Source organism: Eubalaena glacialis, chromosome 4 (assembly GCF_028564815.1).
Source record: "Eubalaena glacialis isolate mEubGla1 chromosome 4, mEubGla1.1.hap2.+ XY, whole genome shotgun sequence".
NCBI classification, from domain to species: Eukaryota; Metazoa; Chordata; class Mammalia; order Artiodactyla; family Balaenidae; genus Eubalaena; species Eubalaena glacialis.
The window spans coordinates 173,271,589-173,298,319 of record NC_083719.1 but is presented as its reverse complement, the minus strand read 5'-3'; the positions used below and the strand labels follow the sequence as shown (position 1 = coordinate 173,298,319).

The 26,731-nt window shown below is 54.3% G+C and overlaps 3 protein-coding genes across 5 annotated transcripts in view; all 3 read right to left on the bottom strand.

Moving 5' to 3' along the window:
* Positions 1–7,280: 7,280 nt before the first annotated feature.
* Positions 7,281–13,292, bottom strand: HAPLN4 (hyaluronan and proteoglycan link protein 4). The gene is made up of 7 exons (XM_061189039.1): positions 13,239–13,292; positions 12,857–12,931; positions 11,806–11,862; positions 10,616–10,733; positions 9,977–10,339; positions 8,065–8,397; positions 7,281–7,672 (listed from the first exon to the last, which is right to left on the bottom strand). Exons 1-7 carry the CDS (start codon positions 13,290–13,292, stop codon positions 7,281–7,283), a joined length of 1,392 nt encoding a protein of 463 aa, XP_061045022.1.
* TM6SF2 (transmembrane 6 superfamily member 2) lies at positions 12,842–21,166 on the bottom strand. Its single transcript, XM_061188608.1, has 10 exons — positions 20,970–21,166; positions 19,238–19,341; positions 18,739–18,836; positions 18,566–18,669; positions 18,080–18,162; positions 17,320–17,444; positions 17,036–17,137; positions 16,613–16,705; positions 15,826–15,945; positions 12,842–13,506 (listed from the first exon to the last, which is right to left on the bottom strand). Exons 1-10 carry the CDS (start codon positions 21,062–21,064, stop codon positions 13,300–13,302), a joined length of 1,131 nt encoding a protein of 376 aa, XP_061044591.1. The 5' UTR covers positions 21,065–21,166; the 3' UTR covers positions 12,842–13,299.
* A 2,915-nt stretch (positions 21,167–24,081) lies between these two features.
* The window catches only part of SUGP1 (SURP and G-patch domain containing 1), a 29,292-nt gene continuing 26,642 nt past the window's right edge, over positions 24,082–26,731 (bottom strand). For all 3 annotated transcript variants that reach the window (XM_061190178.1, XM_061190179.1, XM_061190180.1), the window contains 5 exons: positions 26,523–26,700; positions 26,030–26,136; positions 25,054–25,199; positions 24,579–24,708; positions 24,082–24,280 (listed from right to left, as the gene is read on the bottom strand). In XM_061190178.1, coding sequence (XP_061046161.1) covers positions 24,254–24,280; positions 24,579–24,708; positions 25,054–25,199; positions 26,030–26,136; positions 26,523–26,700 — 588 coding nt within the window. In that variant the 3' untranslated portion in view covers positions 24,082–24,253. The remainder of the gene's footprint in view (positions 24,281–24,578; positions 24,709–25,053; positions 25,200–26,029; positions 26,137–26,522; positions 26,701–26,731) is intronic.

The window sequence follows — 26,731 nt, the reverse complement described above, 5'->3', positions numbered from 1 at the left end:
AAACTGTCAGATGTCCTAAATGCAGGCTGAAGCCTATAGTGAAGGTCACTGGCTTTGGGAGTAGAAAATTACATGGACACACACTGCTTGAACTTGATGACTGCTCTTCCTTCACCTTGGACTTCAGCCTAAGTCAGTCCTTAGTCTTGGTGGATGAACTGAGTGTGGAATTCCTATGTACTGAATTTTAGGAATGTTTTTAGAACAACATCCCTCCGTGCCCTCAGAGTTAGGGGTCAGAATAGTCAGAGAAATTTGTGGGCAGAGAAGGGAAGCTGTATTGCTTGCCCTCCCAGGTCTAGTCCAGTGCTGAGATTTGGTGGTTCTGCATGTGTGGTGAATTTTATACACACACACACACACACACACACACACACACACACACACACAGATGAGAGGATGTTTAGGGCTCAACGAACCCAGATTTCTTCCCCCTGCATCTCTCAGGGGACAAAAAACCTCCTTCCTGGACCAAGGAGGTGCCAAGTTTTCTAGCTCGGTGCCCATATCCATCCCTCAAGCAGACATTGGTAGTGCCCCTGCCATGGGTCCCACCCCTACCCCTACTCTATTCCTGTCTCCTCCATTCATCGCCTGGTGGACTAGAAATGCTTAAAACTTGAAGTAGTGACATCTACCTGCGGTCATGTAGAGAGATGTGCAGTGTTAAAACTGAAACACACACACACACACATTTTTCTCTTAGTCTTTTAATTTTCTAAGCTGTAAAGAACTCACCTTGCCTTCCTCCCCAGAATCTGAAACCTGTAAAAACTCTCCCCAAGCCAGAAGTCGGGATTCAGCTTCCTGATCTCTGGCAGGAAAGATCCACAGCTTTTCCTCCATGTCCTTTGTCCACTCTCAACCTCTCTAGTCTGGGTAACATCTGTGGATTAGTGTTAAAAACCACAGTGGAGAATGGCCCTCTGCAGGAAAGAAAAATAAGCAAATATACGGTCCATCTAAGGGTTCAGTAGAGAAAGAAACGTGTTGGCTGAGCCTATATCCCTCCTGGGAAGTACTAATCATAGTTGACAACTATGGAGTAGGTACCATGCTAAGGACTTACACACACTGCCTCCTTGAATCTTCTCAACAGCCCAGTGACTTAGGAACCATTATTTTCCCATTTTACACAAGACAAAACTGAGGCTCAGATAAGAGAAAGGCACTGGCTTGCAAGACAGGAATAACGATTCAGTCCTGCCTCTGGCCGACTCCAAACCCTGCTCTCTGTTTTGGGGGGAAGGAATTGAAACATAATCATGCTCTAACACACAGGAAGATTTAGGAAAAGATTGAGAAGTGCAAACTAGACCCGCACCCTTGACCATGGTCTTTAGTGTTCCCTGCTATATAGACATTATCCACTGTTCCATGTTATGGTCATTGTTGAGAAAACCCAGGGATATAGGTTTGCCTTCTAGGTTTGATAATTCCTCTTGGTTTAAGAAATATAAAAATAATAACACATCTTTGGTCATCCATGTCACAAAAGAATTTTCCTTTGTTTGGAGTGGGGGGCTCTGGGGATGCAACTTTTTTGGGGGTGTCTTGGTTTATGCTCCTTACCCTTGACCACCTCAGCCCCTTGCCCTGCCCCCACCCCAGCTCCATGGTGGGAGGGGGCTCTGATATTTTCTAAGGTGGGTGGTTTGTCTTTTGGTCTTTCCCTTTGAGATGTGCGTGAGTGTTTGCGTGTGCCGCGTGTGTGGCATGCGTGTGTGTGTGCGTGTGAACAGCTTTGGATTCTGTTGGTTATGCTGTCAGCTGCAGTGTTCCGTGGGTCTGTGGTATCTGACACTATGGACATTAATGTACTCCTTGGACATTTTAATAAAATTTTTTAACAGTTCAACCTGCCTCCTGACACCTTCCTTCATTCATTCACTCAGCAAGGACTTACTGGGCAGCTATTATATGCCGTGTACTGTGCTGGGTGCTGGGGAGATAGTGGTGGACAGAACAGATGTGACCCCTGGGAGGTGGTCAGGGGAGGCTTCCTAGAGGAGGTGAATGGAATCTAAAGGATGAATAGCATTAACTAGACGACGAAGGGAAGAAAGGAAGAGAGTTTCAGGCAGAGGGAAGAGTAAAAGTGAAAATCTTCTTGCAGAAGGGAACATGGTTCATTTGAGAAACAGCAAAGAGTCCATAGTGCCTGGAGCGGAGTGACAGAGGTAGACAGTGGAGGGAGATGAGGTCAGAGAGGCAGAGGATGGATCACTCAGGGCAATATGGGCTGTAATGAGAAGTTTGGGCTTTATTCTAAAGCAATAGTGGCAACAAACAACATTAACAAGGTCAAAAGGCGAATGCCAAGCTTGGAAACAATTCTTCAAATCAGAGATAAAGGAATTTTGCCTTAATATATAAAGAGCTCCTACAAATCAATACGAAAACACCCCCAATAATCCAATAGCCAAATGGGCACAGGATATGAACAAAAAGCTCAAAGAAAAGGAAATACAGATGGCTCTTAAACTACAACATATGCTCAACAAAATAATACACAATTTTCAGATCTCCAAGATACACAAATAAGGACATATAAATAAAAGGGAATAAACAAATAAATCTCACAAGAGAGGGGCCTTGCATATTTCAATGATGACAATGTACCTGAACTGAGAATGATTTATGATTTACTCAACTGCCTGCATCTAAAGTCAAAGTGGAGGATAGTCAGCTTCATATAACAGGTGAATTGCAAGTGACAACCACAATGAGATATTATTTTTCACCTATCAGGTTGGCTAAGGTAACAAATGATAACACATGATGCTACTGAGGACGTATGGAAATAGGCAAGTACATCTGTTACTGATGGGCTATAAATTGGCCTCACCTCTAAGAAGAGTTGGAGATCACTAACAAAATGGCAAGTTTTGACGCCTTGATCAAACAATTCCTGCTATCATCCTCCAGTTATACTTGTACTTATGTGATGACCATGGTACTTATTACTAACAGCAAAATATGGGAAACAATGTAAATGTCCACCATTAGGAGACTGGTTACAAAGATTATGGTGCATCCAAACAGTGACTACTTTGCCAACCTTCAAAAGAATGCTGGTGGGGGAAAGGGACGGATTTTTACATGCTGAAGGAAACCAGTCCCCAAATATATTGTTAAATAAGAGTTACTTTAAAAGTGTATATGAGGGCTTCCCTGGTGGCGCAGTGGTTAAGAATTCACCTGCCAATGCAGGAGACACGGGTTCGAGCCCTGGTCCGGGAAGATCTCACATGCCACGGAGCAACTAAGCCTGTGCGCCACAACTACTGAGCCTGCGCTCTAGAGACCGCAAGCCACAACTACTGAAGCCCATGCACCTAGAGCCCACGCTCCACAACAAGAGAAGCCACCGCAATGAGAAGCCCGCGGACTGCAACAAGAGTAGCCCCCGCTCACCACAACTAGAGAAAAGCCCAAGTGCAGCAACGAAGACCCAATGCAGCCAAAAATAAATAAATTTATAAAATAAAGTATATATGGCACACAAATGTTCATAGCAGCGTTATTCACAATAGCCAAAAGGTGGAAACAACCCAAATATCCATTAACTGATAAAAGAATAAACAAAATGTGATACATATACATATATATGAACATTATTCAGCCATAAATATTATACTGCGTGAAAGAAGCTAGACACAAAAGGACACATACTGTAGGATTCCACTTATACAAAATGTCAAGACTAGGCAAATCCACAGAGATGGGAAGTAGATTAACAGTTGTCAGGGCATGGAGTGGGGAGGGAGGAATGGAGAGTGATTGCTTGATGAGTATGGGATTTTCTTTGGGGTGATGAAAATGATAGGGGTGATGGTTGAACAACACTGGGAATGTACTAAATGCCACTAAATTGAAGACTTTTAAATGTTTACAATGGTGAATTTCATATTATGTGAAGTTTTACAACATAAAAAATATATGTTGCATATTTTCATTTGTGTAGAAGTGGGGGGAAAACAATATATGCATGTTTGATTGAATGAATATAAAACATCTTTTGAAGGACATGTAAGAAATTTTAGATGTCTCTGAGAAGTGCCCTGGGTGCTGGAAGACAGGAGCGAGACATTTTTCTGAATAACTAGCTTCAGGAGTGGCTCTACCCTGGTTGCCATCCTTAGGTCTCCTCCAGGTGGACCCTCGAAGACCTCCACTCCAACAGTGCAGAGACCCGGCAGAAAGAGGGTTCCCTTGGTCCTATTGGTCCGTCAAAATCGCAGGCAGTCTCATTGGTCTGCCTGGGTCCATGTCCACCCCTGGACCAATTAGGGTTGCCCAGGAAGATGAGTCACAGCACTCATTGCCCAGTGGAGTCAGCCCCTCTGACTCACAGAATGAGAGGAGGGAAACTTACATACCCGAGGCAAAATCAGGATGCTGGAACCCATGGAAGGGAGAAAGGATGTCAGCAGGGAAAAGGTGGGATGAAAGAAATCTCATGCACTCATCTCCAGAAAAATGCCCCTACCATTCCTCTAGTCAAGGAAGCTAAGGCACAGCTGGAGCCCAAGGCAGTCTAACCAAGGGACTGGACCCTGGCTTCAGATGAGTGGTTGGAATCTCTAGGAGTTCTGTCCCATCTGTCATTGAAGCATGAGCAGTTAAATCGACCATCCCACTTCTACAACCATATCAGACATTTACACTTTTTTTCTCTTCTCCCTTTCTTTGTATGCCCGAAACTTTCAATACTCCTCGGCCCACACTCTCCCTACCCTGACCTCCACACCCACCCCAGGGAAAATTTGCAACTTCTCTGCCTTCCTGATGCAGGAACTCAACACCCAGTTTCACACACTTCATTCCCAGGGGACTGAGAGGAATCACTGGATTGGTTAGTGACCCAATTAGGACAGGGCTGAGAAGGGCCAGACCCATGGGAGGTGGCTCAAGGGACAGAGTGAGGGAACAACGATGGGGGGGAAGGGAGGGGAGAGAGATTAGGGAGAGGGAATGGTCCTGAGGAATGAGAGGAGACGCTTCCCAACCGAATCGTCACCAAGCACCCCCAGCTGAAAAACATTTTGTCCACCAAAGTGCATTTTTGAAGTAACTACCCACGAGCTGTCTCATTTTCTCATTCATCAAAAAAAAAAAAAAATTTATTGAGCCCCTGCTGTACACTTTGCACTCACTGGGACCTTAGAACAGCCTTGATACAGAGGAGGAAATAGGATCAGGGGTTTTGTCACTTGGTCATAGAGGCAGGATTCGAACCCAGGCACACCTGGTTCCAAAACCCACAGATGGGTTTCCTGGAGATGGATGTGACAATATGGAGGGCTCCAGGAGGGACCCCAGTGCCACTCCAGGCAAGACATTGAAACTGGGGTCTCCAAAAGCTGGGGTGGCCTTGTTCATGGACAGTCTCCCTGAGCTAGCTATTAACACTGGGGAGTTTGGGTCCTGACTTCTTAGCACAAATTGCCCTTTAGAACCTGGAGCTCAGAGAGGATTTTGAGGTTTAAAGACCATTCAACCTCTCCTGGATCTCTAAGAAGGAAAACGTCAGGGGAGGGAGGTTAGAAAAGGAGAGAGGAACTCAGTGAGAACGGGGATGTGGTCTCTTAGAGGAAGCGGAAGCCTAGTGCTTGCATAGCACAAAGGGTAGGGGCACGCCAGAGCCTCAGTTTGTTCACCTGGGTGCTGCAAGGGTGTCTCATGCACAGCTGTTGTCTGGGATATAGTTAGCGTGCAAACGGAGGATATCCAGCAGCTCCAGAAATCCACCTGGGTCTGAGATGCTGCCTGGAGCTGGGCCCATCTGGTGAAGGGGCAGCCATTAAGCCCTATGGGGCACAGTTCGGGCCCATGGTAAGAAGTTCCTGAGAACTGGGAAGTCAGTTGTCCTGGGGACGACGTTGACAGTCTCTATGGTGACAGTTTGGAGGGGCGGGCCCTACCAACAAGGGAAAGCCGAGGGGGACAGGTGTTCTGTTACCTCAGACACCGGAGTGTGGTCTCCATGGCAACAGCTGGGGGGGGGGTCCAAGCCGCTTGGGGGCGAAGCTTGGAGGGTAGCAAGGAGCTGGGGCGCCCCTAGGAAAGGAGCGGCCTGTTTCCATGGGGAGAGCTGGAGAACCGAATGTTGGGTCACTCTCAGGACAGTTAGGGGAGAGGGTGGTCTCCATGGCTGTTGGTCAGGGTGAGGACAGTGGGAGTGAAGTTGTAGGTCTCTGGGGCAAAGGTGGGTGAGATAGGAAACGTGCGGTGTCCATGGTTACAGCTGGAGGAGGGAGGCACTAACTCCATGGGTATGACTGATGAAGGAAGGGCTGTGTGACTCTAGGTGACAGGTAGAAGCTGGGCTGGTCGCCTTGGTAACAATGGGAAGTGGGGCAGCTTCTCTCCATAGTGAATGATGTAGATTTTATGGGTCTCTGGGCCTGGGAGATGGTCTCTTAGGTGACAGCCAGGAAAGGGGCCGTCAGGTGAAGACGGATTTGCTCCCTCAGAGAGATACCTAAGGGATGGGCCATGGCTGCCAGTAATGCGAGCCAGCTGGGGCGTGTCAATCTGTCTTAACAGTGACAGACAAGGGTGGTCTCCCCTGAAACTGGAGGGGTGGAGCTGTTCTCCACAGTGACCTGGGGACACGGCCTGTTACTATGGAAACTGGGGGACTCGTGGGAGAAGCGGGGAGAATGGGAGTAACCAAACTCCAGGTCACCCTAGAGGAGAGGACAGGAGCCCACAGTCTTCATGTGACCACGGTGGCATGGTCAACTGACGAACTCTTGAGGTTTCTGGTTTCTCTACAGGTGATAGGAAGGAGGGTTCAGTGTCCGGGTGACCTTAGGGGACTAGTCTTCAGTCTCCAGGGAGATGCATAGGACGTGTGCCCAGTCTCCAGATAATCCCGGGGGTCCAGCCTCCAGGCGACCTTGGGGGTAGTTCCAGAAGACCTCGCGAGACGTTTCCAGTGTTCAGGAGACCTCGGGTTCTGTTGGTCTCCAGTGGTTCTCAGAGGGTGTGACCTGTCTCCTGGAGAAAGTTGGGAGAGGAGAGGAATCCACTGTCCAGGAGAGGCGGGGCTTGGTCGATTTCCAGGGGACTCCAGGGGACTTGGCTCCCGGGACTGGCCAGACTCTGGGGACCTCAGAGGGTGTGGCCAGGGTTTAAGGACCGCAGGAGGCCTGGTCAACTTGTAGGGCACCGCAGGGTGCATGGCCAGTCTCCAGGGGTGTGGTCCATCTCCAAGTGGCCGTAGGGCACTCGGCCAGCCGCCAAGCGCCCCAGCGGTCCACGGCACGGGCCTAGACGCGCAGCGGGGTCCAGGCGGCGGGGTCTCGCGCGCCTCCAGCCCACCCGCCGCCTCCGGCCCAGCCCCAGCCCCAGCCACCAGGTGCCGGGTCCGGTGCACCAGGCGCGCGGTAGCAGTAGACGCCGAAGAGGCGGCGCGTGGCGTCAGGAAAGCCGAGGCTGCGCACACCTGGCCGGCGGCCGCCGCAGCGCGTGCGCGGGTTCACGATGGGGTAGCGTGCGCTCCCGTCCGCCAGCCAGCCTGCGGTGCAGCGGTCCAGCAGCTGCAGCTTCCACGCGGCGAACAACTGCCCCACCTTGGCCACGGCCGCTCCGCGCGCCGCGCACGCGCGCGCTGCTCCCGCGAAGGGCACGGGCCGCAGCGGCTTCAGGAAGAACACGCGCCCTGCCGGGGGGGTGGGGAGGAGTGGTTAGGGCCGCTCTTGGGACCCGGCTTCCTCGGGATTCAGGACACCCTCCCGCTTGCAGCTTAGGACCTCAGCCTCAGGGCTCAGAAACACCCCCTCCCCTGCAGCCCGGGACCACAGCCTCGGCTAGAGCAGTGCTGGTGCCAGGCGATGTTTGATTGCCGTGCCTAGGCAGTACTAGGGAAGGGATCTCCTGGTTCGGACCCCCGAGGGCGGGTGTGGAGAGGAAGGTCAGGGAGAGAGACCTGGGCGGAGTGGGAAGGAGGCTGAGAGGGAGGGGTACCTGTGTGGGGGTGGGGGTCTCATACGCGGGGCGGGGCCCGGGCCAGCGGAGGGCAGGACCTTCCTCCCAGGGGTGGAGCCTACGCACCCGGGAGGTTGGATGTGAAGCAGAAGGCGTCGTAGAGTTCCTCGGCGTTCTGGCGGTAGCCGTAGTTGCGCACACCCCCCGAGGCTCCGCCGCCAGCCCCGGCGCTCCCGGCCCCGCCCAGGCCGCCGCAGGGCTCCCGGGGCTGGCTCACCGGGTACTGCACCGAGCCGTCGCGCAGCCAACCCGCGTTGCACCAGTCCAGACCGTCGCGCCAGGCCGCGTGCAGCTGCTCAGCCGACGCCAAGATGCCGTCCTGTTCAGCGCACGCGCGTTGCGCCTCCGTGAAGGTCAGCTTGTAGCGGCCTCCACGCGGGTGGTAAGGGAAGACTACGCCTGAGAGGATACACGAGGGTCAGCTCGGACCCCCCAACTCTCACCCACCTACCTGACATCTGTGGTGCCGTGTGACTCTTCCACCTAGACCTTTCAGGCCATCCCTCACTATGGCCTCAGAGCTGACCATGCCTTTCCCCAGTTCACACCCCTCATACTCCCTTTGCCTTAAGCTTGGGATTCACTTGACCCTCCCCCTTGACATACTTAATCATGTCCACCTCCTTTCCACCACTGGAGACCTTTGTTCATGTTCTTTCCACCTTTCCACCTGTCAAACTACTATTCATCCTTCAAAACCCAGCTCCCACAACCCTCCTCCGTTCAGTTCTACGTGCTTCTGACATTGGGACCTTCCTTCTTGTCAGATCCTGAGCCCACAAAACTGACTCCCTCACACTGGGAGCCCACGAAAGTTTGACCCTGGGCAAAGACCTCTTTGATCTCCAGCATTGTCCAGGACAATTCCCATTGGTTTCCCTTCTACCTTCAGTTCTTATAACTCGTCCCTCATCGGAATCACAGTCATCTCAGCTCACTAGCGTTCTGTGTGTCTGTGTTTGTGGGGTGGACCTTGGGGGTGCAGGTGCAGATGCTTCTCTCAGCAGATGCAGGAAGGATCAAACAGGAGCCAGAGAGAAGAGCTGGAGCCTGACAGACTAGATTTCCAGTCCTGGCTCTGCCACTCACTGGTATGTGCCCTGGTCAAGGCTCTAACCTCTCTGAGCCAGTTGCCCCTCTGTGAGTAATACCTTCTCCCTCAGGGTTTTTGGGAAAATTAAATGAAAGCTCAGAGAGCTCTTCAACCAAGCTCCTGGCACATAGAAAACACCCAATAAAGGAGAGCTGCTTCTATTATTGTTGTTGTTATTCGCTATTGTTGGGAAGTTCAGCAAGTGAGGGCTCTGAAATCTCTCTAGCATCTTCTGAGGTGGAGTGAAGAAGGCAAACCACATGGGAGGGAATTCTTCAGATAGAAACCCTACTTCCCAGCTCCACAGTCAGCCAATCAGAGCATCCCATCTCCCAGGCACAGTGATTGGCCCATGGATAGGCAAATGACTCAAGCTGGGCCAATGAAGGACAACTCTGGGACTCTAGCTAGCACTCCTAGGAAATCAATTGCCAAGCTGGGAGGGTGGAAGCCTGGCACTACTTTTTGGTTCCATCAGGGGAAACTTGTCCAAGGAAAGCCCACCCAGGGAAACAGAGCTGAAGGAAGGATTTCTGACATGATGTGAATGCCTGGATCTCACTGTGCTTGGATCCTACCAAAGGGTTTCCCAATGTCTTCACTATTGACATTTTGGACTGGATTATTCTTTGCTGTGGGGAGACTGTCCTGTGTGTTGGGGGCTGTTTACAGCATCCCTGGTCTCTACCCACTATATCACCACAACCTACTTCTAGATATTGCCAATATCCCCGGGTAGCAAAATCAACCCAGATCAGAACCATTATCCTACCCCACCAAGCCGCTGAATTCCTTCAGGCCAACTTGATTTGGTTTCTGTCCTTTGCAATACCCTCCTCTCTTCTCCCTTAGAAATGAGCCTCACCCTGCCCACAGGCTAGTCACCTTCCAGGTCCAGCTTGACCATGCCAGTGTCATCCTCCAGCTCGTTGGTGACCTCGCACTCATAGCGCCCATAATCCTGCAGCGTGACGTTTCGGAGAACCAGGGAGGCATCCCCAGGCCCATCGCCCTGCAGCTCAGCCCGCCCGCGGTAGCTGCCAAACGCCCGGTGCTGGGCACCCAGCGCCACGAAGACATCGGCAAAGGCCAGCGGGTCCACCACCTTGGTCCACTTGAGGCGGACGCTGTCGTGGCCGTGGGCGGCTGCCTCGTAGTGGTAGCGGCAGGGCAAGACGATGGTGCCACCCCGGTGGCTGACCACCTGTCCCGGCGCTGTCTGCACCACCACCGAGCCCGACTCCCCTTCTATGGGTAACCAAAGACGGTTAAGAAGAGGTTCTCGGGGCGGGGCAGGGGAACCTGGGGAGGGGGACCCAGGGAAAGGGATGTGGGAAGAAAACTTGGGTGAGGATCAGGAGGTCAGAGGGTAAAGGGGCTCCGTAAGGGGACTAGGGAGGGGGCGGGGACTGTGGCCATCAGGACCGCCCAGCACCCTCTGTCCTCCCCGCTCCATGCACCCTGGTGATCCTACTTGGCCACGGCTTCTGCGGCGCAAGATCCGCTTCCACGGCCCTGACTCACCCAGCACGTGCACGACCTTCTTCCGGCCGTGCTCCGCTTCCGCGGCGCCGGTGAGCAGCAGGACCCCCCATGCAGCTGCCCAGAGCGCCCCGCGACCGAGGGCCGCCGGAGCACACACCTGCGGGCACGGAGCGCTCAGTCCAGCCTCCTGGCCTTTGCCTTTCAGAAGACTAACTCCCTGGCCTTCCTTTCCCGCGGCGAGGACTTCTTACATGCCCAGGTCCCCAGCCCAGCCAGGATCCCGGAGGACTCCCCCAAGGAGAAGGCTAGCAGACCCTCCCACCCACCCCCACTCTCCCAGGATCTCACACACTTGCCCTCGGGCAAAGCCCACGCCCCTGGACTCACTTTCCCTTAGTTCTGCACGGGCAACCCACCTGACCTCCTGACCCCAACACCAGAGCCTCGGAGCCCCGCGCCCTTCTCCCTCTCTCTTTTCTGGCCCAGGCCAAGGATTGGAGAGGAGGGGGGAGGAGCAGAGGAGCTGGAGCGGCGGCAGCGGCAAGGTTATCCGCGCGCCAGGAGACTGCAGCAAACGCGTGCAGGTGGGGGTGGCAGGGCGAGCGGGTGGTAGAGGCAGAGCGGGGGAGACGCACAGAAAGAGGGCGAGGACAGGGAAAGAGACTGAGACAGAGAGAAAGGCAGGGAGAGATGGAGACAGAAGGAAAGTGTCACAGACAGAGGAAGGAAAGATGGAGAGGGACAGAGATACAAAGGGAGAGAGAGAAGAGAGTGCCAGAGGGAGACACGGAGAAGAGTAAGGAAAGATGGAGAGAGACAGAGATAGAGAGGGAGAGACAGAGACTGAAGGAGAGAAAGGAGAGCAAGAGGGAAAGAGACACAGAGAAGAGGGAGACATGGGGGTAGGGAGAGACAGAGAGACTCAGAGAGAGGGAGAGAAAAGGGACCCAAAAAAAAAAAAAAAAAGAGGGAGAGAAAAGTAGGGAGAGACATAGAATAAGAGAAGAAGCAGAGAGGGAGAGAGTGGGAGGGAAAGAGATACAAGGTGAGAGACAGAGACGGGAGAGACGAGAAGGAGAGGGGGACTGAAGAGAGAAACACTGAGGGATGTAGATCAGAGACACAGAGACAGAATCCCAGAGAAGGACCTACCGAACCCACAGCCCCACTCACCATCCTGCCGGTGCGGCCCCCGACCAGCGGCCCCTATGTGCCGGGACTGCGCTCACCGCACACCCAGGAAGGACTGGGCAGGTCCCTGCAGGCGGCGCAATCCCGGCGTCTGCCTGCAAGGGGAGGAGGGAGGTGGACGGGGGGGGGTGTTAAAGGGGACGTGGTGGTGCCTGCTGGGGGAGAGGTGATGATGGGCACAGACGGAGGAAGGACTGCCCTGAACAGTGAGTTCAGAGCCAGGTCCCAGCCTCCCTGCTGGCTGACCTTGGGCCACAGGAGGAAACTTACTGGGTCTCAGTTTAACTCTCTTTAAAATGGAGGAGATGGGGGGCCTGATGATGCCCTGCGTGGGCAGGGGGGCTGAGTAACCTGGGAAAGGGGCTTGGCTTGCATGTCTCAGTTTTCCCATCTGTCACTGCGTGACCATCAAAGCGTCCTGGGCCCCGGCAGCCAAAGGGTGCTCACTCTGTGGGATGCGGGCCCTACAACAATCACACGCTCTGCAGAGGGACTCTGTCCCTCACTCTATGCCTCAGTTTCCACATCTGAGATATGGAGTGCTGGGTCTCTTGTGAAGATCTAATGGCTAGACATAGGTGCCTAATAAGTGTTGGTAAGGGCAGGGAGCAGGGGGATCAACCCCCTGACCCAGAGTGGTCTGGGCAGGAGTTACCCCTGAACCTGGACCTTCACTCAAGTTCAAAAATCAAACCAGGAGGCAATGAGCCCTTCTCCCAACTTCTTGGCTGCCTCCCCAGCTTCAGCTTCCCCCAAATATAAGCCAGTCAGACAGCAGAGGCAGGGTTATGGGCTCTGTGGTTGAAGGGGCTGGGGCTTGTTGCCTAACTCAGCTGCATCCAGGAGGCGTGACTTCGGACCAGGACATTCACCTCCTGCAGGCTCAGTTTCCCCATCTGGAATATGCGGTGAGATCCAGCATGTAGCATGTGAGGTTAGCCATTGGCCTGGTATATGGTAGGTGCTTAATAACTGTGCCACACTGTTAGTTATTAGAATTTATTGGTGGAGCTTAGACTTTGGACCCTTCTCTCCTGATTGTGCCCTCAGGCAGGTCTCTGGTCCTCTTTGAGCCTCGGTTTTCCCTACCTGGAAGATGGGGCTGGGCACACCGACCAGAGGTAGACTTCTGCTGTCCGGCACCTCCAGCTCCTGATGGTTATGCTGGCAGTGATGAGTGGGCCCTCGTGGGTGCGGAGGAGAGGGTCCCTTGCCCCTGCCCCCTGAAACACTCAGAGCAACATTTTATGCTTCAAAAGGAATTTTACTGAAAGGATCCATGGGGGGATGATGGATAAATTCCGGGAGGGTGCCAGTGTGGAGTTTGGGTGAGGTGACAGCTGAGCATGGCCGTGGCCTTCTCTGCTGGAACACCTGGACCTTGGGCACCCCCATCCCACCCTGAAATCACCATAGCCAGGACTGAAGGCACCCAGAGACACACCTCCTGCCTCTAAAAAACCCAACCCACCCTTCCAGGGGCAGGGCCAGCTGGGTATGTAAACAGGATCTTGGGGAGTCCCATAGCCCCCTCAGTGCTGCTTCTCATGGTGGGCTAGGGGGCCAGGAAGCGGGCGTAGGAAGAAGGCAGGGCTCCACAGGCAGCGGCAGGCCAGCAAGTGGGGCCCCAGAGCATACAGTAGGTTGCACACGAAGAAGCTGGCCCAGGCATCCTCAGGAACACGGTAGGTGAAGGGCGTGCGCAGGTGCATGGAAGCACCCATGTGTGAGAACTGTGCCTGGTGGCCAAAAAGGGAGGATGGATGTCACAGACCAGGAGAGAACAAGTCCCAGCATCACCAGCATCCCACCCTGGGGAGCTCAAAATGTCCCCATCCCTATGTCGTTGGCTCTGCTGACCTACCTGTCTCCCCTCTTCAATCCATCTGTCTCTAAATATCCCTGTCCTCACATGTCCTGTCTATCCTCATCCATCTATCTGTAAGCCTCTCCCCAGCTGCCTAACCAGAACGATCTTCACTCTGTCTGCTGGACCCTGCACCCTATTTCTCTGCCCTGAGTCCAGCTCCTCCTCCTGGTCTTCCCCACCCCAGGCAGCCTTGACACAAATCCTCTCAATTCTACCCCTAATCGATAAAATAATAATATATCTAATGGATGTCCCCCTGGTCCCACTGCCCTGGCCAGGGCCCAGCCTTTATCACTTCCCATCAGAAACCCAGAAACATGCCCCCAGCTCTGACTGGGCCCTCCACTGCTCAAACACCTTCTACAGCCCCCCATTGTTCTCAGCACAAGCCCCCAAGCCCAGAGTTCAAAGCCCTTAGCATCTAGCTGTCAATTTATCTTGTCTCTGCCTTTACCCACGTTATGGGTCTCTAAATCACTGTCCCCCTCTGTGCATTTCCTTATGCTGTTCCCATTCCTGGAATGCCCTTCCCTGCCTGAAGAGCTCATACCCATACATCAAAGCCTATGCCCCCGGGGGTGTGTGTGATGAATTGGGAGATTGGGATTGACATATATACACTAGTATGTATAAAATGGATGACTAATAAGAACCTGCTGTATAAAAAAATAAAATAAAATTCAAAAATTCAAAAAAAAAAAAGTAATATCTTTCCAGAGCTCAAAAAAAAAAAAGAAAAGAAAGGAAACATTTATTTGAAAAAAAAAGAAAGGAAAATTACAAAAAGGGTAAGTGGAAAAATTACTGAAAATGGTTTGGCAAGGTGGGTTAGACAATGTACATTTTGTGGTTTGGCAGGATCACATTTTCTTGAGCAAAGACCCAGCATGAGGGCTGGGGTCATCTTTATTGACACAAACTACAACCTAGTTCAGGTGGAAGTCAAATTGAAGTTTGGTCAACTCTCGTAGCACAGTGTTAGCCAAGCCCTTTTTTCTGTATAGGGGTTTAGAGTTCAGAAACCTCATGAAGCCCAAAACATTCCTTCATGTAAGTTTTCTTTGCTTCAGAAATTCTGAACAGTCCTAACTGGCTTGCTACCTAAAACTATGCAAAAAGTAAAATCTATGTTTAAAAGGAGTAAAGATATTTTCTACACAAAGCCTTGAATATGCTTGAATTACTATTCTCCCTTAATAATAACCCTTTATAATTAGATAGTAATACACAAAATAAAAACAGAGAGTAGGATGATAGCTGGGGCTCAGCAAGATCAGTCCAGTCCTTCTGGTTTACAATGTTAGAAGATTTCCCTCCTCCTGAAATAAGGTTTCCAATTTCTTGAACTTGTCAAGTCAGATACTTCCAAATTCTTTAATACCTCGGATACTGAGTATCATTGAGTATCATAAGGAGAAACATAATTTTCAGATTCTTCCTTCACATCACATAGAAAAATAAATTACAGATGGAATAAAGAGCCAAATATTGCGTGTAAGAATTTTTAAAGCCTATGCATGAGAAAGCTTTTGAAATAGCAAAAATATCTCCAAAGCTTGACTTTAAATATTGGTAGTCAGAGCCTTCGGACTCAGAACACAGCTTCCAAAGCAAAATATAGAGAAGAAAGAAACGAAGTTAAGAGTAGTTCTTCTGCCTTTAAAGAGCTGGATGGAAATGAGACATTCTTAGCAATTTTGATAGATGGCTGACATTTTTACAGCACTCTTCTGTACAACAAAATTATTTTTGACAGTCATCGTTAATGAAACAACTAATAATAATAACAATGATAATAATATCCAGAAGAGAAATAGACAATGAGTATTTTCTTTTATTGTACTTTGAATATACAATCATGCCGCAACAAAGTAAAAAATAAATAGTAAAGTACAATAGAGAAAAAAAAAAAAGCCTATGCCCCCTTTTCTAAGAACTCTGCCCCCTCTGGAATCCCTCTCAGACTCTCTACCTCCCTCTATTCAGTTCTAACCTCATGGGTTTGGGGTGTCTGTGTCTGGCTCTTTCTCCCCCACACTAGGGAATCCTGGGGTACTGAGCTGGGGGTGGAGCCTGTCAGGGGCCGAGTATCACCCTGCTTAGGGTGAGCACAAAAGCAATTAATGAGCAGGCAGAAACTTTCTTCCCTATGCACTGGCCCACCCCACCCCATTCCACCCCACCTCACCTGGCCAATGGCTCCAGCAAATACCAAGGTCCAGTCAGGCAGCCAGGAGCAGCCAGGAAAGATGAGGGCATAGATGGCCAGGCCATAGAAGGGCAGCACGTAGAACATATTCACCAGCATCTGGGGGGCACACAGCTGATGGATTGAGCGGCTGCCCCAGTTGGGTCTCCTGATACCCCTCAGGTGGTGGCCCCAAGGAGAATCTGGCCAGCCTCAGACCCCACCCAAGACTGGGGCTCTCTGCACATCCTACCCTGTGCAAATTGCTCCTTTATTTCCCTTGGGTTTCCCCACCCATCCCACTCCCACACACTGAGCCCACCCACCTTACTCCAGAAGTAGCATGTGACCCTGGCCTGGCCAATCAGAACACCCCAGCACCCTGGCCATAATAATCAGCTATGAGCATGTGATTTAAACTTGGCCAATCAGAGCCTGCCTAAGACTTATACTTAAGCTGAGGAATTAAGGGCTCACACTCCTCTGTGGTGGCTAAGTAGAAAGAATGGAAGCCTAGAGCTACCCAAGGCTGTCTCTGCCATACCACAACGGCACTACCTGGGAGTGGAGCACATGCAAAGAAAACACAGTCTAGAGACAGAGCTATCCTTGAGCTCCTGGATCCAGCCATAACTGAAGAGAATATCTGTACTTTTTTGGTAGGACAATAAATTCCATTTGTGCTTCCACCAGTTTGACTTGTGTTTTTGGCACCTGCTTCAAAGGGACCCAGCAGATCCCTAACCACGGCAGGATTGTGGCCCTCTCCTCCCATCTGCCCTCTCACCTGCACCTTCGGATAGGCCACGGGGTCCCGCAGGTATGGCTCATACTGATAGATGTAGACAAAGCAGGCATCCATGGGGCAGTCAAGCACCACCTGGGGCCCACAGACAAACCAACAGCCTCAAACATCCCTCCCAGAGGAAGCCTTCCCCGGCCTCCCAGGAGGGGCCCATACCCCTTGCTCTGGCCTGCCCCAGCTTTGGTTCTCTCCTCTGGCTGAGAATCCACAGATATTTGAGCTGGAGAGAAGGCTACAGGGAATGGGGCTTTGTGATGGAACACTCAGGTTAGACTCGATGAACTTCCCTGGATGATCAGATGGGAGAGCAGTGGCCTTTTTGCACTGGATAATGAAGGTAAAGGAGGGAGGGATGGGCTGGGGACAGGGAGTTGGAGGCAGGTAGGCTGGCCAGTGCAGACTCACCAGGCCCCGAAAGAAGGTGAAGAACGCAGCAAAGATGAGGTAGATGATGAGGGCCAGGTCAACTGGGCGCTGCAGAAGGCCCTTTCTTTGCTCCTCCTCCACCTGCCCCATGAGAAACAGCATGAGAAGTCTGGTATCCAACAGACACTCAATGAAGGCTCATCCCTTCTTCCCTAATGACCAAGGAGATCTTTCCAAGGAGATAATGTCTTTGACCAGAAGCAACTCAAATGGGGGACATTCAGGCATTTGGCACAAGGCCTATCTGGGGGCAAGGGACTCACCATGTTGGGAGTGCAGCAGCTTGGTGCCTGGGTCTGGTTGAAGACCCTCAAGCCAGCCCAGCAGGGGACCAGCAAGTAGGGGATGGTGAGGAAAAAGGAAGGCCTGATCTCTGAGTTGTATTTGCCTGCCATGGTAGGAGAGACAGGGTGTCACGCAGCGAGGATCTCCCAGGCCCGGCCGGACCCTTTAGCTGGGCCATGTCAGAGCCCCTGGCTGGAAGTTGTGATTCACAAATGCCATCCTAGCTCAGCCCTAACACGTCTGACTCCCCAGTGCCCATAAGATGATGTCCATGCTCCTCAGCCTGGCCTGCCTCAATTTACCTTCTGGCTCGTACACTTCAGCTATTCTTAGCTCCCCCTAGAAACACCCTGGATATTCCTCTTGCACAGCCATCCCCACATCCCTGGCTGCCTTCTCTGCTCCGCCTCCTAAGACCTACCTACAAAGGTTTCACTCTGCCCTCTGGATCCACCTTAAAATTCCCTTCTTGTGTCAAGAGCATTCTGGGCCAAGTCCCTGGGGTCAGGAACCGCTAGCTGGGGAGGAAATGGAATGTGCTTCCGCTCCTCCAAGAGAAAAATGGGGGAGTGGTGGGGAAAGGCTGCTGGCTTAGGCTCTGAATGGAGAGGCATGTGGTGGGGAGGAGGGTGCCCTCTGCAGACACTGGAGAGGGTATGGAGGATCCACTGGGAACTTCCAGACACAGGGCAGTGACCCAGCCCAGGGAGACAGGATTCCTCAGAGCCAAGTCCTTACCAAGGATGTTTCCTGGGAGGAACACCAGGATGCTCATGACGAAGGATCCCAGCCAGTAGAGTCCAAGGTTCCGGTACCTCTTCCTGGGCAGGGGATGGAGGGGTGACCAGTAGATCCCTGTCCCCCAGTCTCAGAGCCCCCGACAGGGTCCAGAGACCAATCTGGGATCCCCAGCTCTGGATCCCTTCAGTGTCACCCAGGACAGAAGGGACAACAGGAAGTTGAATGAGGGAATGAACAGTCAAATCCTCTGTCCAAGGACAGCAGTGTCTGCCCAGGCACAGGGTGGTAGAGAAGAGAACCGACCATCACTGACACCTGTGATATTCCCTGGATCCTTCTCCTGGCCACTCCTGTCTAGAGCCCTAGAGAGGCTTCCTGATATCCCCTACAGATACTTCTGGCTTCATCCTGACCTGGGACCTCCCACCTAAGGACTCGACCTCCTTCCCAGGGTCCAGGTGCCACCCTGCCCGCCCCACGCACCTTTTACGGATGGCACCAGCCATGGCCAGGTAGAGGAGGTAGTGAACAATGCCATCCCAGTAGCAGATGAAGACCCCGTGTGCCGTGCGCAGGTACGGGTCACCCTGCAGGGGCAGGTGCAGGGCTCAGATGGGCAGTAGGGCTGCGGGCATCCCAGACCGCTCCCTACATACCTCCTTGGTGTAGAACGCCATGAAGCTCCCCATGTAGCCATCTTCCTGGAGAGCGATAAGGAGGTCCACCACGGAGGTGAAGGAGAAGACTGCGAACACTACGGGGAGAGTAGGCGGGGCATGGGCAGGGTGTGGGCGGGGCACAAAGTGTGGGCGGGGCCTGAGACTGCAGGTCGGTGACCGGCCACCCATCCGGGCAAAGCCTCTGCACAAACCTGCTCCCAGGCCCCACCCCGCAAGTCACATGACCCACAGCCCACCTCAGAGGGAGGCACAGTCCCTGCCTTTAGGGGTCCCCAGGCTGATGGGAAAGGCACTGTCCCTGCACTCAGGAATCCCAAGTCAGAAGGGGGAGTCCCCTTGAGGTTCCCCAGTCAGTAGGGGCTCTCCAGTCTCTGAGGTTCTCCAGTCTGATGAAGGCCCTTCAAGGGCTGCCAGTCTGATGGAGGAGGCCCTTGCCCAGACAGTTCTCTTCCCTAAGACCCCCCCACCAACTCACCAGCATAGAGTGGGTCATAGTAGATGTCACTTCGGGACAAGCTGTATATAGCCAAGAAGAGCAGACCCAGGATCAGGGCGCTCATCCACACCACCCCCAGGGGGCTGTGGAGAGGAAAACCAAGTCAGGGAGGCCAGGCCCATTCTGAGGTACTGCCCCACCCTAGGGCAAGAGCAGACTCCAGGAAGCTCCAGGTGAGGAGGCTGAAGCAGCTGTCCGTCCAGGAAAGCCATTCCCTGAAACTCCCCTTTCCTAGCACCAGGCTCTTGCCCCAGCTGTTTCCCTCTTCTGGAAACTGCTTCCAAAAGTCTTCTTTCCACTTGGCAAACTCCTACTCATCCTTCATGGCCCATCTACATTGCTCCTCCTCCAGGGAAGCCCTCCCTGACTCCTCAGAAAGGATCGTTGCCTGACTTGGGCCAGGCACAGAGAGAGCATCTGTCAACACTTCTGACTATATGATTTATCTAGTCACTTGCTGATGTGTGTGACAGTTTGCTTGCTCTGTCATTCAACAGCTCCAAGACCCTCTGTGGCCAGTCCCAGTGCCCACACCTGCCAGAGGGTCTCTAGTGCTCAGCTCGGTACACCTCATGGTCTGAAGCTCCTGACTCCTCAGGTAAAGTCCAAATATTTCCGTCAACTCCACCCCACCCGGGCCCTGATCTGTTCCCATCAACCTGATAAGGCAGGTCAACCAGCTGCAGAGATAACAGAAGCCAGGTCTCTGGGCAGCCCCCAACTCTTGAACCAAGGCCAAGGGTGGGAGGGTGGGAGACATATCCAAGGTCACACATTCCCCCCCACACTCTCTCCAGGCCCCGACCTTCTCCTGAACCCCTCTAACCCCTAGGATCCCCATTCCCGGCCCCATCTAACCAACATGACAATTATAGTAATCACATGAGACCACACCAGCATCTTGGCACACAATTTGTAATCCCTAACTGTAACTATGGGATGAGCTCTAGAATTATGTTCATTACACAGTGAAGAAACTGAGGCTCCTGGGGCAACCTGGCTCACTCAGGGTCCAGGGGGATGGAGCCAGGAATTTGTACCCAAGGAGCCAACTCCACAGTCAAGACTCCCTCTACCCCATGTCTTGGGTTGTGCTGGGTTTGGGAGTGTGAGGGGCTTGTGGTTGCCTGGTACCCAGTAGCTGGATCCACAGGGTTGAGGCCTAGGGTTAGGAGATAGGGACAGGAGAGGTCGAGGTATGTAGGGGAAACTGAGGCTAGGGACAGGGTGGGCCAGCCCTGAAGAGAAGAAAAGTCCCAGGCCTGAGACAGGCAATGGAGGGACAGTCTGGTAGGGGTGGCGCAGCAGAGCGTGTGTGTGGCAAGAGCCGGGTCACTGGGGCATTATCTGGGGCAATACTTTGACCCTTGGGGACTCTGGAGCCTGTGCTGGGCACATCCCTGGGAAAACACCAGAAACCCTCCAAAACCCTGCCTTGTTAGGGGCCCTGCTTCTCAAAGTCCCTCCTCCCCAGGCCCCAAACGTCCCAGGAGCGCCCCCAGCTCCACCACACGGCTCCGGGCCCGCTGGAAGGCGATTTCCGGTTGGAGGTGGGGGGGTTCTTCTGACCCAGCCCCTGTCCTCGCGGGCCGGAGCGGCGCGGGGCCGCTGGGCTCGTGGGAGCCCGCGCATCCTCCATCCCGCCCCCTCCACACCCCAGCCCAGCCCCGCAGCCCCCGAGGAGGCCGCCCCGGCCCCTCCCCGCACGCACTACGAGAGCGCCGAGACGTGGTTGAGCGCGTAGGACAACGGGAGAGCGCCCAGCGACAGAACTGCGACCTTGCCCGCCAGCGGCGGGATGTCCATAGCGGCGGTGCCGGGACCCCGGCTTGGTTTCTGCGCGGCGGTGCCTCTGGGCGCGGAGTTGCCAGGGACCCAGCCCGGCTCGGCCCTGCCTTGCGCAAAGGTCGCCCCCGCGCTGTGACTGCCCTTCGAGCTCCCGCTGTGACTGCCCTGCGAGGCCCCTCCCTCTCGCAGTGGCCCCTCCCCGCCTTGATAGCCTCGCCGGACTCTGCGCTGTCCCCAGTGGCAGTCCCCGTCGCCCAGCCGGTTTCCCTCTCTACTAATGCTAGAACACGATGCCTCAGGATGCCTCCGCTTCTGCGTCCTGGAGGCCACTTCAGTCTAAGGGAATTCGTTCCCCGGGCCTCGTTCTGCACTTCTTTCTTCACCCTAAGGCACAGGCATCCTAGCCTCGACCTCGACCCCGAAGGGGGGACCCTTTTAACTCTCCACGTTCCGCAGACCTCCCTCCAGCCCAGGATCAAGTGGGCATTGTATGTGCGCACTGACAGAGGAACCTCATCCGCTTGGGTGCAGAGTTCCCTTTAAGTGTTCTTGGATTTGAGTTTTCATGCGGTGGCCACAGACAAATTTAAACATGTGTCCAGGTATGAAGTTTTAACTGGTCCCGGGGGCCAACTCAAGGCAGACGGTCAGGGCCCAGGGTTGGGGACACCTTGAAGGACTCCGTGATTCTCTGCTGTGTTCCTTCCGTGTAGCCTGAACCCCTGCTCATGTGGGCGAGGTCCAAGGGGTGGCTGAGATTATAGAGTGGGGATGGAGTCAGTTTGGTGAGGAGTTTGGTAATGGTGCTCCTGGCAGGAAGAAATAGCTCAGGCTTGGGGATGAGCAGAAAGGAGGCACTGAAGGCTGGGGTTGGTGGTGGGGTCATGGAGCAAGGTGGGGTGGGCTTGGGAGCGTTCTGAACAGCCTGGAGGAGGCTGGGCTCCATTCGGGGTCATATGCAAGGGGGCAAGGCTGGACCAGGGAGGGGGCTGCAGGGTGGAGAATTAGGAGGCAGCTTTTTGTCAACCCCTCCGAGCCTCGGATTCTTGCCCACGTGGTACCTGTGGGTGCAGGAAACAGCGTGAGCGGTGCCCACCTGTTTCCTGCCCTAGGGGGCCCAGTTTTTTTTTTTTTTTTCTGGCTGTGCCATGTGGCTTGCGGGATCTTAGTTCCTCGACCAGGGATTGAACACGGGCCACAGCACTGGACCACCAGGGAATCCCCTGGGGGTAAATTCTAACCCTCACATCCCCGCAACTCACACCCAGGCCCAGCCAGGGCCCCTTCTCCATGGGGCAGTTGGGGCCCATCTCTGAGCCTGGGTGACAAGATGATCTTCTGGCCACTGACCTGAGAGCCTCCTTCCCCAGGTGCTTGTTGCTCATGCGTGAAGCTCAGGTTTCTCTGGGCTGATCTGAATCTCCAGCCTCATTTCTTGACTTTTCTCAATTCTTGTGGTGCCAATACCCTACATGCCTCTCTCCTATCTGCAAGATGGAGCCTCTCGTGTTTCCTCACCCCTTAAAGCAGGCCCCAATGTCCCCTCCTCCAGGGAGGTCTCCCTGCCACTCCAGCCCCACTTCTCCCCCTGGAGGGCCAGGGGTGTCTGGTGCAGCTCTGTCTACGTGTCTGGCCTTGCACCCTGTACCTGGGAGATACCTGCACACCCACACAGCATTTGGAAGCCTCCTCTTCCAACTGTCCCCCTGGCTGGGGCTAAAGTCTGTGGTCTGAGTCTGGCGAGCCTTCTGGTCACTGAGAATTAAATGGAGGGGTGACCTTGACTTAGTGAGATGTTTGGGACCGAGGCCCAGGGTCCCCATCACTGGAACCTCTGGCTGCCCAGACCTATACCCTTGTGCTCAGGACTCTGGCCCCCCAGGGCAGGCTCCACCTCACCCGCTTGCCCTGCCCTGGGTACAGCGTCCACGGTGGGGAAACAGGGTAGTACGTGTCACGCCAGCCAGGGGTTTGCTGTTCAGACTTTCAGACCCTGAACTCCCTCACTGAGACACTCCCCAGGCCACCTCCACCATAGGTCCCACTTGCTCTTTATGGCATTTATCAGTCTCAGGTTGTGTTAGGGGTTAATGGCCACAGCCCCAGCAGACTGTGGGTGCCCAGGGGCAAATCCCATCCATGTGACTCACAGTCGGTGCTCAGTGTTTGTTTGCTGAATGACTGTGTGAACTGCAGGCTGGCCCAGGAGCCTGACGCCAGCTTGAGTCCTCAGACCCCACGAGCTCACAGGGGTTGAGCAGGACCTACTGGGTACGTGTATGTGGCAGGGGGATGAGAGGTAGGGGCTCCGCAGTTTGCCAGGCCCTGATACTCCAAGCATGGCTCACAGATTTCCGAGACCCTGCCCGAGCTGCTCACTCAGCAGCTGCAGTTGCACAAGATCCCCAGGTGGTTTCTGCACAAGCATGAGGCACAGGCTCTGGAGATACGGCAAGCTCTCCTTGGTCTGGGCTACCCACTAGCCTCCCCTCCTCCAGGAGGCGTGTGATGTCTTAGTACAGTGTATCCGTCCATGAAGCTGTCCCCCAAAGGCACGAGCCCTAGGGACTCGTGTGTCCACTATACCTGTAGGACCCAGGGCAGCTAGGGTTGCTTGGGCTGCAGCCATCGCTAGCCAGGTTTGTTGTGCGTGTGTGTGTGTGTGGCCCTGTCAATGCCACCTGTCAAGAGAGGTTGAGGGGCACAGGTGTGCCCTGGGTCCACCTGCCTTGTGGGTCTGAGGGAGGAATGGGCCCTGCCTGGAGACCCCTCCCCAGCCTCCTTCTGCGGTGCAGGGCTAGGCTAGGAGGGGAGTCCCTGATGCCCCTGGCCCAGGTGCAGCCAGGTCTTGGCCAGCTGGCCGCCCCTCCCCTCTCCAAAGCTCCTCCCCTCAACTCCAACCCAGGCCGATGGGGGACCCCATAAGCAGACAGAAGGTCCAGGTGGTCTTCCAGGATTCCTTGGTGCTGCGCAGCCTTCAGAGCAGCATCCTGCCCCGACCTGTCCAGCCTGGCCCTGCTAAGGAACAGGAAGGCTTTCTGGTGATGGCAAGACCAGGTTGCCATGGCAGGCAAGCACTGGGATTTTAATACACAGCACGACACTCGCAACAATGGGAAGGGCAGGCAGAAAAGCAGGCCGGAACATTCCACAGTCCAGGAATGGTCGGTCTTTTGGAAAGTACATTTGTGCATTTTTCCAGAATACTCAGTAGTAAGGCCGTCTGGGGTTGTTCTGTGGGAAGCAAGAAAGATAAAAGGGGAGGTGGTTATGCTGTGCTAAAGGGAGCTAGCAGTTCCTCCCGTCTAGAACCTAGCGGGGGCAGCTAGCTCACATCCTCTAGAAGGGAGGGCAGGCTTTGGGGAGGCGAGGCAGGCTCGAACAAGGTGGAGAGGTGGGGTGGGTCTGCTGGAGAGCCTAGCTGGACTGCGGAAGGAGGGACACTTCTGTGACCAGCACCACCACCCGCCTACAGCGGAGGAACTGCGGCGGCCCGGCCACAAGCAATATAGGGGGATAGGGACACACGCACCAGGGGGTTGGGCCGGAAGCGGTAGGCCAGCATCATCCTCTTGCGGAAGGCCTCGTACTCGTCATCTTCCTTGGAGAGCTCGGCTGGCCGGTCAATGCCAAAGCCAGCACCATCTACCGTGGTGGTCCCCCTGCATTGGGGCAAAGGGTGGTGTGAGCCGGGGAGCAGGCTGGTGCTGGCAAGAGCGGGAGTGAGGGACCTGAGCTTGGGGCAGGGAGGCCTCACCCGCCCTGGCTGGGCTCCGCAGCAGCACCCCAATGCAGCTCAATGTGGGGGCTATGCTGGGCTGGGTGACATCTGTCTGGGACACTCCTGGCACTGTGGGAAGATGGAGAGCCCAAGACGGCCCAGCCACCAGAGTCCATATCCCTGACTCCCAGCCCAGTGATAGGGCTGGACCCAGGCCCTGGGCCTATGTCTCCGTGTGGGACTTTTCCTCTCCCCCCTCCCCCCTGGCATTGGAGGCCACACTCACTTATTGACTGGGTTCTTGATGCCCTGGCCTTCTGAGCCCAGGCCATCGCCCTCCTTCCAGCCCATCTTCATCAGCATCTGGTAGCCGATGTTCTCTATTGTCAGCTTGAACTCCTTGTACTCTGAGTAGTCAGGCTCACGGCCCTCCTGCAGGGGGAGGAGGTAGCCGTCATCCACCAGGGCTGCAGCCATCCCTAGTCCCAGCTCTGGCCTGAAACCCCACCCCCACATGGCCTCATTGGCCGCTGGGACCACCTGCCCACCTGCCTCCCCACCACTAGGTCAGACTCCTCGAGAAGAGATCAAGCTGCCCCTTCTCAGAGGCCCCAAGGCCAGAAGCAGTACGGAGCTCCCTGGTGGCCAAGTCAAAGAGGGCAAGGTGACAGGTCACACAGGCCTTGTCCACCATGAGAAAGATTAATGGTTCATCAGTGAAGAAAAATCCCATGTTCCAAGAGCCATTTGTTACAGAGTGCTAAAAAGAGTGCTGTGGTCACATGAGGTGACCGTCTCATTGGTGAGATTATGTGGTACAAAGCAGTTTTACAAAAACCCTCAAAAGACTATGTGGAATGTTCTATGTCAGCCCTCTCCTCTTGAGCATGAAGGCAGCATGGGAAGAACAACTTCACTCTGGAGAGCCCAACACATGGGGGCGTCTGCCTGAGAAATGCTTTGCCTGTAAACTGCATTTAATTGGCTCCACTGGAAGCAGAATTTCCCTAAAGCCCCAGGAAATGTTTCTAAAGCGGCAGCCGAGATGCTATTTTCTAATTCCCTACGCAGATGGCACCTGTCATAAGCAGGTGCCAGCCGTGGCAAGAGGGCCCTACTCCTCTTGTGAGCGAGAGGGCCCCTGAGGCCACCGCAGGTGCCTGCCATATGAGGAGGCTGCAGGAGGGGCCGGGACACTGCGCAGGCCGCCTGCTACACAGGCTCACAGCCGGGGCTGGTGCCTGGGGCCCCTCCCAGCCTACCTTCAGGGCCTTGAAGGTCTCCATGAACTTCTCCAGCTCATCGGGTGGCAGGAAGTCTCCGATGAAGTGTTTGCCCCGGCCCATCTTCGTCAGCTGCTCCGCCCATTCTGCCCAGAGATGGGGTAAAGGTGAGAGGAGGAAGGAGGGTGTGGCAGCCCCACAAGAGAAGTGTGAGTCTCGGGGGGGAGTCTGGGGCCGTGGGGAACGAGGCAGCTGGTTGAGACCTCGAGCCCTGCTCTCCCACGCAGCCCTTGTGTACCGTGTTCAAACGCCAGTGAACACTCAGAGGACCATCCTTTTACCACTGAAGAAACAGGCACAAAGAGGCCAAGTCTCTTGCCCAAGGCCTTACAGGCTGGATAGGTGGCTTAAGACCCCAATGTGGCGTCTCCAGGCACTTCCTGGGCCGGTGAGTGGGCTTCCTGAGCCCACAGCACCCTGAAGAAAAGGGCACCCCCCCCACCCCGCCCCTGTGACTCGCTCCTCGGCCCACCCCGAGTCTTGTCCATCTCCATGCGCCGCAGCTGGTGCTCCCAGGTGCCCAGCTCGCTGTCCACCTCCTCGTCGCTGTCGTAGCCATGCTGGTGCTGCTGCAGTGCCTTCTCCCACAGCAGCTGCATGTCCTGCATCGCTCGCTTGTGCTGCATGATCATGTCGTACATCTGCTGCATCTGTGGGCGGCACACGCCAGTGAGCAAGGCC